This window comes from Neopelma chrysocephalum, unplaced genomic scaffold (genome assembly GCF_003984885.1).
Source record: "Neopelma chrysocephalum unplaced genomic scaffold, ASM398488v2 Primary Assembly neopelma1_68, whole genome shotgun sequence".
In the NCBI taxonomy this organism is placed as follows: domain Eukaryota; kingdom Metazoa; phylum Chordata; class Aves; order Passeriformes; family Pipridae; genus Neopelma; species Neopelma chrysocephalum.
This window is the reverse complement of record NW_020897727.1, coordinates 6,211,431-6,231,105: the sequence shown is the minus strand read 5'-3', so window position 1 is coordinate 6,231,105 and position 19,675 is coordinate 6,211,431. Positions and strand designations below refer to the sequence as shown.

Sequence of the window (19,675 nt, the reverse complement as noted above, 5' to 3'; positions counted from 1 at the left end):
TGTCTGAACTGAGTTATTGCCTAAATGAAGGAATACTCCTCTATACTTAAAATCAATGACCAGAAGGAGTTGGCTTGAGCTAAACAGGGATGGCAGGTGTGCTGAGCGGGGACACTGCAGTTTAAAGGCTCTGAAGGACTCTGGGAAGGAAAGGTGACAAAATTTAGCTCATTTCACCCAAAAAAGTAAGAAGCTGCCTCTAACTGCGGTGGATTTGCTGTCAGCTCAAAGCACACAGCGAGGCTTGGCGAGCTGAGGTGGAGGATCTTGATCCACCTGTGATTTTGAGCCTTTAATATATCAGGTAAAATGATGCAGCTTAAAATCTTGATCTGTGGTGCAGCCTCAGGATGTCCAAACACCTGAAGGCCTCTGCTCCAGGCAGCCAGTGACAAGACAAGGGGAAACAGCCTCAAGCTGTGCCAGGGGAGGTTCAGGTTGGACATCAGGAAGTATTTCTTCATGGAAGGGGTGGTCAGGCATTGGAAGGGGCTGCCCAGGGAGGTGGTGGAGTCCCCATCCCTGCAGGTGTCCAAGGAAGGACTGGACGTGGCACTGAGTGCTCTGGGCTGGGTGACAAGGTGGGAGTCAGTCACAGGTTGGACTCAGTGATCCTGCAGATCTTTTCCAGCCTGGATGATCCTGTGATTCTCTGGTGTTACCTTTGAAACACCAAAAGTATTGCATTTCCCTGTTTTAGCATCAGGTCCTGAAGATGCTCGGGGGGGATTTCTTGTAACTTTGTATTGTTTTTCTCTTGTATCTTTGCTCCAGGGTGTGTTTTCAGTGACTGATATTTGACCATGTTGTGAAATGTCAAGTCGCTGCAGAAAATGCACCATGTGAAATGTCAGCTTGTCTGTCTGTTCCAGGACGATGACTTGGAGGAAGGAGAAGTTAAAGACCCCAATGACAGAAAAGTGAGACCACGTCCCACCTGCCGGTTCTTCATGAAAGGTAGTGACACTGGTGGTGGGAGGGAACCAAAGGAATTTGTCTTGTTTGGGTTTTGTTCACCAATTAAGCTGCTCTTACGTGATTAATTCTGCCCCAGGTGTCCTCAGTGTCACCTTCCTGTTCCTTGGTGGCCAGTGCTGAATTTACATAGAGCCACCACTATGCAAAAAGGGCTTTGCCTGGAGTGTGGTGACCCTGGAAGAAGCAAATAAAGGAAAACTTGCTGTTGTTTTTGGAAAAGAACAGAGGTGGTGGCTGCCCCATCCCTGGAAGTGCCCAAGGCCAGATTGGATGGGGCTTGGAGCATCCTCGTCTAGTGAAAGGTGTCCCTGCCCATGGTAGGAGGAAGGAATGAGGTGGGCTTTAAGGTCTTTCCAAACCAAACCATTACATGATTCTATTTTTTTGTAATTCCTCTTAATAGGACATTCCCTAAAGTTTGTGCAACTGTGTGGCAGCTGTCTTAGATTATCCTGCCTTTTTTTTAGTGTAGACATGAGGTTTTATAAAACTTTTCTTATTTAAACTGATTATACCTCTCACTTCCTTCAGATTATCTCAATGTTTGCTCATCTATTTGCTTTTATTTACAATCTCCCTTGAGACAATTCATGAAAATCTGAAATGAAAAGAAGGGTGGAGCCCCGGGTGGAGTCTCCGTTCCTTGCGTCAGTGGCCTGTGCAATGTGGGGGTTTCCAGAGCCACAGATATCCCACATTGGCTTCCTGGATGTCCTCCGGTGGCAAACATGGTGCCTGTGCCGAGACACAGGCGTGTTGGTGCTACTGGTGGAACTGGGAAGTCCCTGGGCAGGGAGGGCTGTTTGTTCGTGATGCTTTAATGTGACACACACCTCATGGAGCCTGGAATATTTGCCAGGGTCAAAGTTCAGGCTGCAGGATCTGCCCCAGTTGTTGTGCTTTGATTTGGCATTGGGTCAGGGAATGTTGCTCCTGCTCACCCCTCAAGGCAGGGCTGTCACTGGGAAGGGCAGGTGCTGCTCACGTGGGGATGGGAAGGCATTGGGAATTTTGTCTTTGCTGTGGCTATGGCCTGAGTAGCTTGCAGAGCTTCATGTGTGGCCACCTTGACATAGATGGCAGAGCCCTGTGGCAGGGTAAAGTGTCTCAGCCCCTACACTTCAGTCTCAGGCACTGCCAGAGGGCAGCGGGATATTGGGAAGGAATTCTTCCCTGTGAGGGTGGTGAGGCCCTGGCACAGGTTGCCCAGAGAAGCTGTGGCTGCCCCATCCCTGGAAGTGTCCAAGGCCAGGTTGGACAGGGCTTGTGGGAAGTGCCCCTGCCCATGGCAGGGGGTGGGAATGATATCCCTTTAAGGTCCCTTCGTGTCAAACCATTCCATGATTCTACTGCCTGCCTCTCCAGAGAGCTGTTTATTTGGGATGCACTCTGGTGCTTTCTTTACCCTAGGGTTTTCTGTATCAGGTAAAGCTCCTAATTGGAAGTGTTTGCCGTTAACAAGACTCGAGGAGCTCACAAGCTCATTCCTGCATTTAATTAATGGTGTGTGTCCATCCATCCCTCTCTTCTCCCCACCATAATAAGGCTCTTGTACATTCATCCATCTGTGTCTGGATTTATTTGTCCTCTCTGTGAGGGTGGGGGATGATGAGTGTTTTTCCATGTGTGTGAAAACAGGTAAATCATGACAAAGTTGGAGAGAAGGAAAGTCAGATCTCTCAAACAACACTGTTCCTTGATGGATTTTAAATGGCTGGTGGGTTTTTTAATGGCTGTGGGGCTGAACAGATGCTGGCTGACAGCACACAGGGATCTAACAGCATTGTGTTCCCACAGGTCACTGCACCTGGGGCATGAACTGTCGCTTTATTCACCCCGGGGTGAATGACAAAGGAAACTACTCCTTGATCTCCAAGCCTGAACCCTTCTCCCCCAACGGAGCCCCTCCCATTGGCCCTCACCCTCTGATGCCAGCCAACCCTTGGGTATGGACTTCTTTTAATGGATTTATGGCTTCTGTACCACTTGCCCCATCCTTGGAGCTGTTCAAGGCTGGGTTGGACGGGGCTTGGAGCAACCCAATCTAATAGAAGGTGTCTCTTCCATGGCAGGGGGTGGAACAAGATGAGCTTTAAGGTCCCTTCCAACCCAAACCATTCCATGATTCTGTGACTTTTCTCCTGCTCTAAGAGAAGTGAAGATTTTTTTTTTGAGCTAATACTTAAGCAAAATTCAATCCATAATTGGATATGTGATCTTTAAAAGGTGATCTTGGAGTTACATATAGAGGGGAATAATTTTCCATGTGTTTCCCAGCTATATCCTGCTGAGGAATGTCTGGAGTATCTGGAGATACTCTGGGGTAACTTCACAGAGCTTAAGTTTGCTGCTTAAAACTAACTCAAGTTCTATGTCCTTCCTCTCCTCACTTTTCTGACAGGGAGGGCCAGTGGTTGATGAAATCTTACCTCCGCCTCCTCCAGACCCTCCAACAGAAAGTGCCTGGGAGAGAGGACTCCGGCATGCTAAAGAGGTAAATATTTTCCTCAGGGAGCTCTTGACTGTCTCCAAAATCCACTGGCCTGTTTGGGAACAGGGTGCTGGAAGAGTTCTTTTGGGAGGATGAGTGTCTTCCTCTTTCTCTCCTCCTTTTGCCTTTTAATCTCTTAATTATGTTTTGTTGTATATCATACTTGTTAGACAGCCAGGAGGAGCTGATATCCAGATTTGGTTTTTTTTGTATTTAAAGAATATAGGGAATTTGTGGCCTTGAAGTCAAGCCCTTGGCAAAGTAAAGCTTTAAGCTTATCCAGTTTCCCTCACTTGGGTGTCTGTTTGTGTGTCTGATCACTGCAGAAATGGGCTCAGCAGGGGTGAAACTTCTACTTCCTGCTGTTCTGAGCTGATGGAATAGTAAATTACACTTTCTACATCAAGAAAAGTCCAGTGTCCTGCACTTTCTGAGGCTTAGGCAGAAGAAGGTGCTTTAGTTGAAGGGATTCTCCCAGGTGAAGGATTTTTGATATTACAATTCTCTCTTTACGCTGTTTTTATGTTATGACAGGTATTAAAAAAAGCAACTATGAGAAAGGAACAGGAGCCTGACTTTGAGGAGAAGAGATTCACTGTGACTATTGGAGAAGACGAGCGGGAGTTTGACAAGGAAAACGAGTTTTTCCGCGACTGGAATTATCGCATCACCAGAGACGTCCGAGATCCAGCGTAAGGCTCAGTCTTGGGTTTGCTCCATGGAATAGATGGGTGGGAAATGCAGTGAAGTAAGGCAGTGTTTAGTTAACTTGTTCCTCCAAGTTGGAGGAATGCTGACCTCAAAAGCTGGGAGTAGCTTCCATAAAGCAGGATGAACAGAGGTTAAAAACTTGAGCTGCCTCCACTCGCTCCAGTTCAACCCCACCTTCCCTCCCCAGTGGTCTTTAAACCTTCCTGCCTTCAATCTCTTGGCATTCTGGTTCCTCATGGACACTGTCCAGTTGTGCTCTGCCTACCTCACACCAGTGATTCTTCTGGCTGGTTTTCCTCATTTTTTTCTTGTCTCAACCATGAGAATTTTAAGATATTAAAGCTGAGGCTGCAAAGTTGGAGTGTGTTCAGTGTCCAAGGGCTGCAGGCAGTGGTTGGACCCAGCTGGGGGTTTCTTTGCAAGGCCCTTGGTGCAGCAACTGGTCTTAACAAACATCTTAACTGGTCCCAGATAAACTGGACACTAAGACATTGAATATCAGAAAACAAAGCTGTTACCAGGCCAAAACAAGCAGCCTAAATTGAAGTGTGTACATGATGGGTTTTTTAAAGAGGTAAAACTTAAAATGTTGGAGACTCAGTTCTGGGAAACTTGCTTAGTAGTTCTTAAGCCAAGAAAAGGAATGGGAAGAGAATTTTTGAGAGAGGGGCTTGTATTCTGCAAGAATGCAGTTGAATCTGTCTTTCCTTGCTCATGCATCCTCTGTTCTTCCTACACGGACAGATAATGGAAATATTTCCACTCAGAGAGTGCTTGCAAGGCTTGGTTCTATTTTAGAGTGAAAGAATTGCAATAAAACTCTGGAAAGGAGTAAGGAGTAGGTTTTGTTCCATATTCTTTGATTTGCTCTGGAGTGGAATTCCTTTCCCTGATTTAAAGAAAAACCTCAGTTCTACAGCCTGAAACAAAATAATTTTAAAAATTAATATTTTCCTGGGTTGAAATAGCTCTTGGTTTTCTGCTCCTCTGAGAAGGCTTTGAGTGGCACCTGGGATTTATCCCCAGTGCTCTGGGGGTTGTTCATAAATCATCTTTATTTTTATGACTGTCTGTGAAAACCACCATCAGCATCTGGGCCTCACTGATGTAGGAATTGTTTTAAGCACAGGACTGGTTTTCATATAGTCAAAAAAAAATACATTGTATGTAGCCAGTGTTAGACATAAGTCATCAAACAACTGGAATTCGTGAAAATTCAAGGATGTATAAGCAGACTGTGGCATCAAAATACCTTCATTGTGTGTAAAGGCAAAAGTTATGAAGCTGCTGCTGCTGCAAACTCTAGAAAATGGTGATTTTTCTCAGATACACACAATTTATTGCACAGTTTGACACCTTGCAGCAAACTAAGCTCTGGAGGTGCAGCTGGGATGTGGAGAAATACTCAGCTGGGATATGGATAAATGCTTTCAGGAATGTCTTGTGACATGTGGAGTTGTCTAAATAGTTCATGAATCCCTTTTTCTTTTTTGAATAACTATAGGGAGGTGGACATCAAAGAAAACATTAACTATGGGTAAGCAGGTCTCTGATTCCAGTACTGTTGCAACTGTAAGAAAAAATTCCTTTTCCTTTTTCCATTGCACTTGTTAAAACTTCCGAGGCCACAGAGCCCTGTCCCAGCTGTGCTGGGCAGGTTGTTGACTGAATGGATGGATTGGATTATTTTGGGGGTGATACCAATTATTTTCAAAGGATTTAAGCATTGAATTACCTAAACACACAGCAGTGATCCTTTTTAAATTAACAAACTCCACAAGTTAGGAGGGGGAAATTTGGGCTTGAGGCCATGTTAAAAAGTAGAGTTTCCTTCTTGGCGTGGCTTGAGACTTTTTGTATCTCTTTGAACACCTGATGTCACTGAATCCAGACCGTTTTCTGGTTGGCATCAGGAGTCTGTTGCTGAGTTAAGCATCCATAGTCAAGATTCCCTGGTTGTCTTTCCCTTGGCTTTTTGCTTCAGTCAAAAATAAAAATTTTAAACCACTTTAAAGCACTGAAAGAAATTACCGGTACCTCTTGACTCACAGGGCAGCACTTACATCTTAGCCTGGTTTAGGTTATTTGGCACATTTTAAAATGCAAAAAAGAGCCTTTTTTTCCTTTTACTTATAAATCAGTCTTGTTATGGATAATCTGGAATTTGGGAGCACTTGCTTTATAATCTTAGCTCTGCCACTAACTCCTCTGTGGCCCTGGAAGTTTCCTGTTCCCTGTACCCACTTGCCCATCTTTACAGTGATATTTACACTCCAGGTGGTTGGATGTTGTTGAGTTTGGGAATTAAAAACATCAAATAATGTTAATAAAAATCAACTGGCGGAAACAGATTTAAGGAGGGTGGGTTTTAAATCCTTTTCCTCCATGAAAGTTATAAATTTGGCAGTTGAGCAGCGTGTGCCACATGCTCACCATCCACTGATGTGCTGGAGGGCCAGCACCTGATTCCTACTGGAGAAGTGGTTGCCTTCATTCCATGGAGTAATTCCAGGTGTAGGGACAGAGTGTTGCTGCCCTGCCCCGAAACTCCACTTCTCCCAGTGGAAAGCTCAGCACAGCTCATGTCCTGTACTGGTGGCACTGGGATACACCCATCACTCCCGTGGCAGGGAATTAGGAGATCATACCTTTCCCTCCTGAGGGTGCTGGGGATTAGCTGTAGGTGCATGGACAGAAAACCCAGCTCTCAATCAATGAGGCAAAACACATCCTGTTCCCTTTGCAGACGTTGGAATTGGCTATAAAAAGCAGTTGCTGTGTTTTTCCCACATTGATTTGAAGGCTGAATTTGGTTCTTTTTTTGGTGTTTATCAAGAAAGGTTTGTGCTTTTCTCTGATAAGCTTCACTTAAAAAAGACTGTCTGGTTGGGATGTGTAGAAAATAAATCTCTGTATGGTCGTGCTCCGTTGAACGTGTTTTTTCTTGTCACAGTGACTAAGACCTGACCTAGAATTTGTAGTGTTTATGGCGACAAGGTGACATTTCCCTCTCTAACATTCCCTGTTTTTCATTGTAGGCTTGATCCCTATTCAGATCCCTATTATGACTATGAAATAGAACGGTTCTGGCGTGGTGGGCAGTATGAGAATTTCAGGGTTCAGTACACAGACCCAGATCCATACCGTAACTACCGAGTAAGTAAGGTAACTCCCCTTCCCACGCTTTTCCTTCCAACTCTCTTCCAGGTTCTTCTGCTCCTTGTCATGTTTCCAGCGCAGTGCTTGAAACAGGACTTTTCAAGACGCTTAATCTTGCAAGTAGTTAAATCTTGATTTAATTACAGCACAGAGCACACTGTAAGGGAAGGGATGGGAGGATGTTCTGTTCCAGCATCACAAAGGCAAAAACAGCACTCCAGGCTTGGGAACGAGTGGCTGGAAAGCTGCCTGGTGGAAAAGGACCTGGAGGTGCTGGTTGACAGCAGCTAGACATGAGCCCAGGTGGCCCAGAAGGCTAATGGCATCTGGGCTGTACCAGCCACAGTGTGGCTACAGGACCAGGGCAGTGATTGTCCCTCTGTGCTGGGCACTGGTGAGGCCACACCTGGAATTCTGGGATCAGTTTTGGCCCCTCAGGACAAGACAAACATTGAGAGGCTGGAGCTCAATGAAGGGCAGCGGAGCTGGGGAAGGGTCTGGAGCACCAGGAGCAGCTGAAGGAGCTGGGGTGGCTCAGCCTGGAGAAAAGGAGGCTCAGGGGGGACCTTCACACTATCTGACAGGAGGGTGAAGCCAGGTGGGCGTCAGGCTCTACCACCAGGGAACAAGGGACAGGATGAGAGGAAATGGCCTCAGGTTGCACCAGTGGAGGGTTAGATTAGATAATAGGGAAAATTTTTTTCATGGAAAAGATTGTCCAGCCCTGGCATAGACTGCCCAGGGCGGTGGTGGTGTCCTCATCCCTGGAAGTCTTTGGAAGCCATGTGGATGTGGCACGTGGGGCCATGGTTAGTGGTGACCGTGGTGCTGGTGCTGGATTGATGGTTGGACTTTATGATCTTAAAGGTCTTTTACAACCTTAGCAATTCCGTGTCTGAGATGCGAAGGTGTTTCTTCCTCATGCATCCTCATGCTGCTCCTCAGTGCACCAAGAAGTTGTCAGTGCTTGCAGCCACATCTGCAGCCATTCTTGGACATTTTGGAGAGGGAGGGAGTTTCCAGGAAATAACCTGGCTGAGGAACAGTTTGCTTGTTAATTCTTGGGAATGATGGAAAGGATTAGATTTGGGCAGGTGTGCTCTTGCACCCACAGAGGCCCTGGCATGACTGTTCACTGCTGGTGGAGCTGCATGTTGGGGATTGAGTCAACGAAGCACCAACCAGGTGCTAAAATTCCAGGTGCTGTTGGTTGGTGTTCCACCAGGAGTAGAACTCAATGAAAACAAGACTCTTGAACCTCTTTCTGTCCTCTTCGTTTTGCCCTCATGCAGACTTTGTGCCTATGGAGTAGGGGCCAAAATAATCAGTCCTACCCAGTGGGTAATTTTTCAGTGGTTTTCATCAAATCCTTTAAAAACTGATTTTCCTTTTGCAATAAAACCTTGTTCTTGTGCAGAAACAGGGGCTGGTTCTCACTGTGGTCGCACATGATGCACCACCAATTATTTTCATAGTGCTTGTTTGTAAAGTTAATTAGCTTGTTATAAAAATTATTAGCAATAAAAGACTTGTAAACATCAATACATTTATTTAATAAGCTTAATAAACCAAATTAATTTGACTGTTGCCTTTGAAAATGCCAACTGTGATGGATATGATGTGGTGGTGTGTTTATGTCCAGGTTCTGCCTGCTCAGCAAGCTCCAGATTATTGATCTCCAGATTCTTTGTATCCAGATTATTGATCTCCAGATTATTCATCCCAGTCTTTTGCTCTGACATGGGAGGGTGGATGTAATTCCTTGCAGTCCAGATTTACTGCCTGCTTTGTTAGGAGATGTTTCCACAGCATCATGATGATTTCTCTCTTGTTTCTTTAAAGGAAAGAGAGCGAGAACGGGAAAGGGAAAGAGAGAACAGACAACGGGAAAGGGAGCGGGAGAGGGAGCGAGAGCGGGAACGGGAGCGGCGCCAGCGGGAACGAGAGCGGGAACGGGAGCGGGAGCGCGACAAGGAGCGGCAGCGGCGGAAAGAAGAGTGGGAACGGGAGAGAGAGCGAGTGAAGAGGGATGAGAAGGACAGACAGCACAGAGACCGGGACAGGGACCGAGACCGGGACAGGGACCGGGAGCGGGACAAAGACAAGGACAAACCAAAGCCCCGGTCCCCGCTGCTACCAAGGTAAGTGTTTGCTGGGATTGGGATTTGGAGTTTGAGGTGATGTTAGAGCTGATACCAGTGAAGATCCTTGTTTGAAACTCCTGAGTAAAGTAGTTACTTGAGCCTTGTGGCCACTAAGTGGAGCTAAAACATCAGTGAGAGCTGAGTGTGCATAACAAGACTCTGAGAGGAGGGTGTCTGTCCATTGGCATGTGGGTATGGAGATCGTTGGCTCATCCCTCTTCCCTTGAACCTGGAGGAGGTTTTGGGAGGCTGAGGGATTCCTGCAGATTGTGGTGACTCCCTTTGAGGCCTTGACAAATGTCTGTGACAAAAACCAGGGCTGGGCTGGGAGTCTGTGGGTAGCAAAAGTGTCTGGAGATTTATTAAGTGCAACTCCAAAAAGAAAAGGTGAAGGGACTGTGTGTCTTGAAATGAGTCTCTGCTCAGTGGAATCGCAGTGTGGAGTCGGGTTTATTATCTCTGACTGCCCATTTTTTCTGGAAGTCCTGTTTCTGTCCTGTGTGAAAGAGAAAATGGAACCAGACAGACTGAAAGTCCAGGAATGTGATTCCTATTTTGTTTCTCTGGCAATTGTCTTAAGTACCTGTGTATATGGAGTATTTATTTGTGAAGCACTGTATAGATATCCCAGCTGAATGTGGAACCTGTCTGGTGGGCCGTTCTAATTTCATGTCTTTTGGTTCAGAATCATGGAAAAGTATCAGATTTCTTGCTAAGGGACATTTTGAACAGGGCTCGGAGCCTGGTCTAGTGGAAGGTGTCTCTGCCTGTGGCATGGGATGATCTTCAAGGTCCTTCCCAACCCAAACCATTCCATGATTCCGTGACCTGCAGGAAAACTGGTCAGCAGTTTCTTAGGAAGACTGGCAGGTGGAGTCTTCCAACAGCATGTTGAGGAACATGTGGACACACAAATGTTGGAGCAAAAGGGGTACAGGGAAGCTGTTTCCCAAGACATATTGGAGCTTCTCCTTCTGCCTGATGTCTGTGTTGTTTCTCTGCACTGGAGGAAGGTGTGAAACATGATGAGCATGAGGAAGAGTTTGTTCTAATGAAGAGCAAGGCTAAGAACGCCTGGAATGAGGTGCCACATGGGATTGTGTGGTTTCACAATTTAGTCTTGAATCTGACCTGGAAGTTTTATTTGCATCACTAGAAAGAAAGCTGATTTTTAACCATGACTCTCATTTCCAAGAGGAAGTCACAGTTCCAGAACGGTTTGAAGGTATCTTTGGTGCAGTAGCAGTGCCAGAGCAGTTATAGGAATCCATTTAATTACATGCTACGTTTAATTACAATCTTCACTTACAACCACGATTTCTGCACCTTAATTACCACATTGACTGTTGGATTGTGCTCTCCTTGGGGTGGTGATGGGGCAGATCTTGCTGTCCAGAGCCATGTGATGGAGATGATGTCAATGAAAGTGACATCAGCTGGTTGGCAGCTCAAGGTATGAGTCACGAACAGTCACTGTGACCGTGACCGGGATCGCTGCGCCCAAGGCTGAGCCTGCCGGTTGCTCTTTCCCTTGGCACTCATGGAGTCATGGGGCAGGGCTTTGTGTGGGAGAGCTTGGGCTCTTAGTGCTACTACCCAAGAGGTGCTGGGTAGGAGTAGTGGCTGTGCTCACCAACATTGGATCCATCTCACTCCATGAAACCATCTGTGTGAGCCCAGAGATGGAATTTACAGTGTTCGTGATGTGTTTTGGGGATACAGGTCCCCTGTTTCCCTCTGTGACACAAGGGAGCTGTAGATGCCACTCGGCTCCCCAAAACAGGCTCCTTAAATGAGTCTTGGTAATTTTAAAATAGTCTTTGGTGCACCTCTTTCCTTTTTTTTTTTTGGTTTAAGTCTGCTAAGGAGAGGGATTTTTCAAAGGGCATGGAGTGACAGAAAATGAGGGATTGGCCTTAAGCTGAAGGAATGCAGGGTTAGATAGGATATTGGGAAGAAATGGTTCTGTGGGAGGGTGGTGAGGCCCTGGCACAGGTTGCCCAGAGAAGCTGTGGCTGCCCCATCCCTGGAAGTGTCCAAGGCCAGGTTGGACAGGGCTTGAAGCAATCTGGTCTAGTGGAAGGTGTCCCTGCCCATAGCAGGGGGTTGGAGTGAGATAATCTTTAACATCCATTCCAACCCAAACCATTCCTTGATTCTGTTCTTTCCAGAAGCAGATCATAGGGAATCTACTGCTGGAAGTGCCTCAGCCTTGCCCTGTAACACAGGCATTGGTGACTGTAGGGCCGGGCAGAGGGACAGCAAGCAGAGCTTGTTCCTGGCTTCATTTGTGCAGGGCTGGTGGCAAGAAGCTCTTGGAATGTTTGGGTCGAATGAGGAGTTAGTTCTGAGCAGAAAGCTTTAAAATCTCCCCAAAAATCTTTGGTCAGCACCTACACACAGTGTCTCCTTCTCAGGGGAGAGTGGAATTAATGGGAGTACTTACCAACTAACCCCAAAACCCCTGTGTTGATGAAGGCAGCTGTCCAAGTTCTCTTAATCCTAGGACCATGGAATCCCAGACTGGTTTGGATTGGAAAGAACCTTAAGGCCCATCTCATTCCACCCCCTGTGATGGGACTTCAGTTCTCGTGGTTGACAACCATGTCATCGTGACCACTTCCTCCAGCACTGCGGGTGTGTGGATGTCTGTGGAGAAATCTGCAGAAACAAGTTTAGGAAAAGCTTTTGAACAAAGTGAAAGCATAATTCCACCTTCTCCCTTGGGGAACACATCCCCTCCACCAGCACTTACATTTCCTCAGGAGCCTCCGCCACGCTCGTGGTGCGACCTGGCTCTGGGCTGTGCCACTGTGTCCCAGGTAACCTTTTTTGACAGGCTCCCAACTTCCTCATGGCAGTGCAGCGGTTCAAGCCGTCTCACCTTTTCTCCAGATCCCTCCATGCCTTTCTCCGGAGGGGTAGGTTTGGGATTAAACAGCTCCCAAGTTTGTTTAACGTGTGAAACGCCTGTGATTGCTCCGTGCTTCCTGGGAAGCAGGATGCACAGTGGTGCCATAGCACTCACCTCTGGGGCTATTTATAGACTCTGGGCTTTCCCTAATTGCTGGATCCCAGCTTTTGGCAAGTCCAGCCTTTCCAGGTGTCACAGGGGTGGCTCAGGCTGCAGCTGCCCGTTAACATTCCTGCCACTTCAGAGCCCACGCGGCCCTGCTCCACACTCATTAATGAGCTGGGGAGGCTGGAAAACTGCTCCACAGAGGTTGGAAAACTAGTCCACAGAGGTTGTGTAACCAGCAAGGAGCTTTGCCAAAGGCAGAGCTGAGAGTGTCAGTAATTACAAGTAGATGCCGGTTGGTCTGTCAGCGTAGATGCTCCCTGGGGTAGAGGCTGGAGGAAGGAACAAACCATGACCTACAGAGTGGAAGGGATGAGAGAAAACTCAAACAGCAAATAGCCAGGAACATGGAAACAAATTCCCTTTCCATTCATTGAAAGCAGGAAGGTTGAATCTGATCTCTAAACAACAGCAGAGTTTAAGGCTGATAACATGGAGAAGCCAGAGGATTTCCTGGCATTGCTGGGGATGAGGAGGGTTAGAATTTAACAAAGATGTAAAACTGGTGGACTCGGGGACAAGAGTTTCTTCTTGAACCTTTGAGAAGAGGCTCCAGTGGGATTGTCACATGTGGATTGGCCTTTTTGGAAAGAATTGCAAAAATTACCTTCCAGTACTGGAAGGGAGCTCACAAGAAAGACAGAGAGGGAGCATGGAGTGACAGGAGCTCCTTTCTGCAGGAGCATGGAGTGACAGGACAAGGGGGAATGACTTCAAACTAGAAGAGAGTAGGTTTAGATTGGATATTAGGAAGGAATTCTTCCTGTGAGGGTGGTGAGTCCCTGGCACAGGTTGCCCAGAGAACCAGTGGCTGCCCCATCCCTGGAAGTGTCCAAGGCCAGGTTGGACACGGCTTGGAGCAACCTGGTCTAGTGGAAGGTGTCCCTGCTCATGGCAGGGGGTGGAACAAAATTAACTTTAAGGTCCCTTCCAACCCAAACCATTCCATGATTCTGTGAATGTGCAATTTCTGCTTTATGCTTTTGGGTTGGTTATTTTTTTCCCCAAGATGAGCACTTCAAGAAGCTTATAATCTGAGGTTGCAATGCCAGTAAAACTGTTCCTCTTCCTCCTCCTCTCTCCTCAGGCATTGAACACTTAAACAAGCCAGGACACTTTATGATCAATTAGAGGGATAACTTGGCTGTCTGTCCTCCTGCTCCCCATCTCCAGAACGAGTTCTGATGCCTCAGGCTGGGCCTGATTTTTGCTGAGTGCAAAATTCCTTCTTTCTCTCTCTCTGTTGCCAGTGGAGCCTCCGTGTTGTGCAAAGCATTTCATGGATAAAGAATGAAATATGTTCTCTGAAGAAACTTAGAGCGGTGCAAGATGTTCTGACCCTTTGCTGGGAGCAAAGGCTCTACACAGCGAAATAATTCATTTTAATCCTTCTGTTGTTGCCATAGGCCTTTATCCCACTGGCATCCGAGCGAATCTGCTTGTTCCAGGAGCACATGAAGCAACACAGCGTTGTGGGACCTGTTGGTGGCTGTATTCCCAAAGCGCTGAGGGACATTGAGGAGTTCATTCCCAAGGGGAAACAGAGGGGCAGACACTGAGCTCTTCTCTCCGGTGACCAGTGACAGGACCCGAGGGAATGGCTGGAGCTGTGTCAGGGCAGGTTTAAGGTGGATATTAGGAAAAGGTTCTGTCCCTAGAGAGTGGTCGGGCACTGAACAGGCTCTCCAGGGCAGTGGTCACCAAGGAACGACTGGACATGGCACTCAGTGCTCTGGGCTGAGTGACAAGGTGGGAATCGGTCACAAGTGGGACTCGATGGTCTGGGAGGTCTTTTCCAACCTCAGTGATTCTGTGATTTTCCAAATTTGGTTGGGGCCCATGACTGAATATGGATATGGACCCCAAATTCCATGGAACACCAGTGCCAGGTAGGATGAGGAGGGGGAGGAGTCTGTTGTCCTCAGAGGTGTTCTGAGGAGGTGACAGCAGCTCTGAAGCTGCCAGAAGGAGCAGTGTCCCAACGACCCATCCTCTGATTATCGCACACACAACACTTTTTGGGAAGGAAGTTCCTAAAATCCCGTTAATGGAGAGCACTTAGGCAGCCATTAAAAATAAAAATAACCCCTGCGAGTGGGAACACAGAAAACTGAAAGCAAAGTCAGAAAGGGCAAATCACAAATCCTTGAAAAACCCTTCCAGAAGGAGCGTTTCTTCCCAGCTTCTGTTGAGGTGTCACCTTGATTGTGAGGTGCTGCAGATCCCAGGATGAAAGGGTACGTGATCCTGTGGCCACGCTCACCCTTGTGTTGTTTTTCCAAGCTGGTTCAAGTTGACTTTGTTAATCTTTGGGCTGAGCACGTTAATGAGCAGGATAACCCAGAGTCTGAAATCAATGAGTGCAGGTTATCCAGGGCTTGCAAACCAGAAAGTGTTGGAATGAGGTTGATTAGATAAAGGAGTGGCAAAAAGAAGGGAATGCAAATGGAGTGATTCATGGTTGTGTGTGTGGATCACAAACCAACTGAACTCATTTTTTTTGAAGAATCTCTAATTCTAGGTGTTCCTGGGTCATCGTTGTCTTTTCCCACAGCTTTTGGTGGTCTTTCCAGCAGATCCAGCTGGATCTGCTCCCTATTTTTTTGACTTAGAGGCTCTGTGTGAAAGCATCTTTGTCTCAAATACAGCTTGGTTTTTTTGGTGGGTTTAATGGTGGCATCTCATCCCACTACCTAAAGGTGGTGTGGGAGGATGGTGGATTTTGGTTTCTCTTAGTTTTCCCTGTGGGAATGTTGGCTTTTCTTAAAAGAAATCCTTCGTTCTTCCCCGTTTGTCCTGCCACAGGAGGAAGAGCAGGTAGGACAGTTCCCATTTGTTCTGCAGAAACAAATGTATGCTCTTCCTGGGTTTGAGTTGGGCATTGCTAAGGCCCTGGAATGCTCTGATTTAGTCTCATATCCATGAGAAGTCATGGAGAAGGGAAAATCAGCCTCCATGAGGAGGCTCTGCACCTTCCCTGGGCGACTTCTTGGAGTGCAGTGACTTAAGGGAAGCAAATGGCCTTAGGCTCTTGGGGTTCCCAGGCTGAAATAAGGTTTATCTGCTCCAGCTGGAGCTGCACCTCTACTCCTGCACATTCCAGGTGTTCCACACAGCATTCCCCAAAGGAGGATTTCCCTTCTCCCCACGGACAGAACATACCCTGTGCTGGTCTGAGGTTCTTCAGGCTCATAGTCCAGTGCCCTGCATGGAAACACTGCTGTGATAAATATGATAATAACTTGTTTACATCCCTGTTTTTTCTGGTGCAGCTTCCAGCTGAAGTAATGGAACCTGGTTAGACGGCTTTGTTTTCATTTCTGCTCCCGGTTCTTTTGGGAAGTTAATGATAAGAACAGCTCTGCTCTGGAGCCAGGCTGGGAGAGCTGGGAGTGTTCAGCCTGGAGAAGAGAAGGCTCCAGGGAGACCTTAGAGCCCCTTCCAGTGCCTAAAGAGGCTCCAAGAGAGCTGGAGGGGGACTTTGGACAAGGGCCTGGAGGGACAGGACAAGGGGGAATGGCTTCCCACTGCCAGAGTGGCAGAGTTAGATGGGATATTGGGAAGGAATTCTTCCCTGTGAAGGTGGTGAGGCCCTGGCACAGGTTGCCCAGAGAACCAGTGGCTGCCCCATCCCTGGAATTGTCCAAGGCCAGGTTGGACACGGCTTGGAGCCACTTGGTCTGGGGGAAGGTGTCCCTTCCCGTAGCAGGGGCTGGAATTGGAACTGGATGGTCTTCCAGGTGCCTTCCAACCCAAACCATGCCATGATTCTATGATAATAAAATCTCTCCATGAACCAAACCAAACTTTTCCAAGTTCTCCACAAAACATTTGTAGACTATAGTTTGTCTTAGTCCTTGTGACTCTTGAGGTGCTGCTTCTGCTCCCACAGGAAAAGACAAAGGATTTCGTAACCGTAAATCAAGATGAAGGGCATCGAGTGACTCAGATGTGGATCTCAAGGAATGTGTTTTTCTTTGGCATTTCAGAGCTGGAGTTCCTGGGAGATCTCCCGCACTGGATTTTTATTAAAACATGGCAAAGTCTGGGGCAGGATCTCTGGACAGGATCTCTGCCTCTCTCATTTAGAGAAGGCTCTTAAGGCATCAAATGCTCAGCCCTTAGGGTAGATCACATCTCTGATAGGTTTATCTCCCTGCTGTGATGATTTCATCCTGGAGGTTCAGATGGTATCTCCACTCTTTAATTTCCAAGCCTCTCCCCATCAGGCTTTGAAGAAATTCTTCCTTTTTTTTTTCTTCCTTTTTTTTTTTTGAGCAACTCATAACTCAGCTTTAGATGGAAACAGCTCGAGAAAATCTTATTCTTTGCTAATATTTCACCAAGATCAACAAGCACCAGTTCCAAGGTCCAGCGTTTGTAGGTACACGGAGGTGGATTTTGGGAGCTGTTGTCCTTCTCCTTTTTGCCGAGACAGGAAAAATTCCCATGTGCTTGCACTCTGCTGGAATTTGTTTTGCAGCAATTACAGGTCTCTTCACAACTGCCTTGGCACATGGCTCCAGTCATTCCTCGAGTCCACTTCCTTTGGAAAATTCCACTGCCACTGAAGGAAAACTCAGTGCTGACGCAATCCCAGCTTTCCTGCGAGAAACTCAAAGGCTTTTAAGTCATGGCTGGACTTTCCTCTTGGAGCAAACTGAGCTGTAAAGTGTGGCCAGAAGAGCAGCCCTGGAGCCAGGCTGACGTCACCACTGGCCGTGGGTGATAAGGTTTGCATTCCCTGTGGGAGCTGCGTCCCACGGGAGGGGGAAGGAAGGACAGAAGCACTTTCCCCAGGAAGCTTGTTTTCCCCTCTAAGATTAGAAATGCTTTGGCAGCATTTGCATAATACATGAGAAGAGCAGCAAAGGCTGTGCAGCTCTGCTTTGCCCCCTCCAATCCTTGTTGAGTTCGGGGTTTGTTTGGGAACCGGAGTGCGTGCGGTCGGGAGCTGCATGACCTACACTGTGCTGCCAACTGGAGCTGTCTCTGTTCCTCCTCTCCTTGCCAAAGCCATGTTCAGCTTCAGTTCTCCTCTTGATTGCTGTCATTAAATTCCAACCAAAGAGGCATCAACGTGTTCGATCTGGAAAATAAAGCTTTTAGTTATTTTAAGGGAAAAATGGGCTTCAGAAGTAGCGAAGCTCTGCAGCCCTTGCTGGTGCCTGGGTGATCCTTGGGGCTCTGGGAGGAAACGAAGGTGCTTTTGGTCAGTCTGTCTTGTCTCTTATTCCCTCTAATTTACTTTTTTTAAACCTTGTGGCGTAGACTTACGTTGCGGTTTAACCCCCCAGCCAAAACCAACCTAATTAAGGAGTTAATTCTGAAATACTGGAAATGTTTCCTAAAAATTGCAATTTGGTAAAAAGGAGTTTGGGATTAACATGTGGATTTTTTTGCCAGCCCCCCTCTCCATGCTGAAACCTCCTGTGTGAGGTTTGCCTGCAGCCTGGGAAACTGCTGAGGATGAGGATGAACTCATGAGGTGATCCCATGGCTCATTACCCCGGCACAGCCGGGATTCTTCCCTCCTCTTCTTCATGATTCAGCTCCTGCAGCTGGTCAGACCCTGCTGATTGGACTCACTGACCCAGCAGTAAAACATTCTTATTTTTTAATTTATTGAATTAAGGAGTTGGGAACTCCAACAAGCACCAGATCCATCACGAGGCAGGAAGGAAAAACTGCCTGGTTGCAAGAGTGAAAGCAAGGAGAAAACCTCCCCCTTGTCTTCCAACAGTGTCTTCAGTGGAACTGCAGGCTAAATTGGGATGTTCCTCTTGGCAGTGGCTCCAGCTCACTTTCAGCTCTGACTCCAGAATTCCACTAGGGAAGTGGAGCTGAGCAGCATCAGCTGCCAGTCCCTCATTTTAGGTTGAAGGAGTTTATTTGGTGATGCCACACGTTGGGAGCGCAGGCAGCTCTTGAGGAAAAGCTTTGAAAATGTCCTGACACGAGCATCATCTTCCTTGTCTGTAGTGTATTTAGTACTGAGTGAAAAGCATATCCCAACATGAGGCTTTCTGTTGTGGTTTTCCCAGGGAAAAAAACCTTTCCTCCAGAAAGTGACTTCATCCAGAGAGCATTGCATCAAACCAAGTAATAGGTGCAAGTAATGAGATTTGCTTTCAGAGTCATTATTGCTCCAAGCTGAGGAGTTCAGCCTAAGTTGTTCCCACATGGAGTTGGAGCTGAGCTCCAGCTCCCCGAATGGGCTGTTGGATGTGAATATAAGTTGGTTTTTAGGAAGATAATAAATTCTGTAGGAGGTTTTTCTTGCTGAAAATTGTTGCAGGAGAGAGTTGAGCCTGAGAGGGACAAGGTTGTTCATTAGTTCATAGAATCATGGAATACCCTGAGTGGGAAGGGACCCACAAGGATCATCAAATCCAAATACTGGCCCTGCACAGGACACTCCAAAATCACACCATGTCCCTGAGAGTGTTGTCCAAATATTCCTTGAGCTCTGTCAGCCTTGGGGCCATGACCACTGCCCTGGGGAGCCTGTTCAGTCCCCGACCACCCTCTGGGGGAAGAACCTTTCCCTGATATCCAACCTAACCCTCCCCTGGCACAGTTGTTGGCTTTCACAAGCCTGGACACTGCAGGAAAAGCTTCTCCACAGGTTTTACCGAGGTCTTTAGATGAATGATGCCTCTGCCTTCCTGTGCCAGCAGAAAATCCCTTCTGCACCTCCCAAAGCTGCAGACAGCGATCCCTCAGGAAGGGACATTGGATCAGGATATTAGAGCATTATCCATGACATTCTCATATGGTTTTCTCCTCCTTTCCTTGCTTTTTATCCTGCTGTTTGATCCAAGGTGTGCAGGCTGTTCCCAACCTTCTTTTTCTTCCTCCTCTGCACTTGGTTGATTTGAGATATTCCAGAGGTCAAAATGGCTTCAAAATGAGTTTGTAAACTGGAAGTTCGTAAACAAGTGCTGGAAGGAGACCTTGGCCCCAAACTATGACTGTTTAGTGTTATTAGGGAGAAGCAATACATCCAGTGTGTCTCAACCCCATATTCAGGGTTGTGGTCTTCCTCCATGATTAAATACTCATGGAGTTGTGGCTGTAACGTGGGAAACTTGACCATCCCACTGCAAATAT

At 47.1% G+C, this 19,675-nt stretch overlaps 1 protein-coding gene across 8 annotated transcripts in view; it reads left to right on the top strand.

Annotated features, from left to right (window-relative positions):
- Positions 1 to 19,675, top strand: part of ZC3H18 (zinc finger CCCH-type containing 18) — a 46,140-nt gene that overhangs the window by 9,120 nt on the left and 17,345 nt on the right. For 4 of the 8 annotated variants that reach the window (XM_027685104.1, XM_027685102.1, XM_027685103.1 and 1 more), the window contains 7 exons: positions 873 to 957; positions 2,776 to 2,924; positions 3,380 to 3,472; positions 4,004 to 4,161; positions 5,685 to 5,717; positions 7,219 to 7,345; positions 9,182 to 9,480. In XM_027685104.1, the coding sequence (XP_027540905.1) occupies positions 873 to 957; positions 2,776 to 2,924; positions 3,380 to 3,472; positions 4,004 to 4,161; positions 5,685 to 5,717; positions 7,219 to 7,345; positions 9,182 to 9,480 (944 nt within the window). The remainder of the gene's footprint in view (positions 1 to 872; positions 958 to 2,775; positions 2,925 to 3,379; positions 3,473 to 4,003; positions 4,162 to 5,684; positions 5,718 to 7,218; positions 7,346 to 9,181; positions 9,481 to 19,675) is intronic. The other 4 variants (XM_027685107.1, XM_027685105.1, XM_027685109.1 and 1 more) reach the window with 3 other exon arrangements.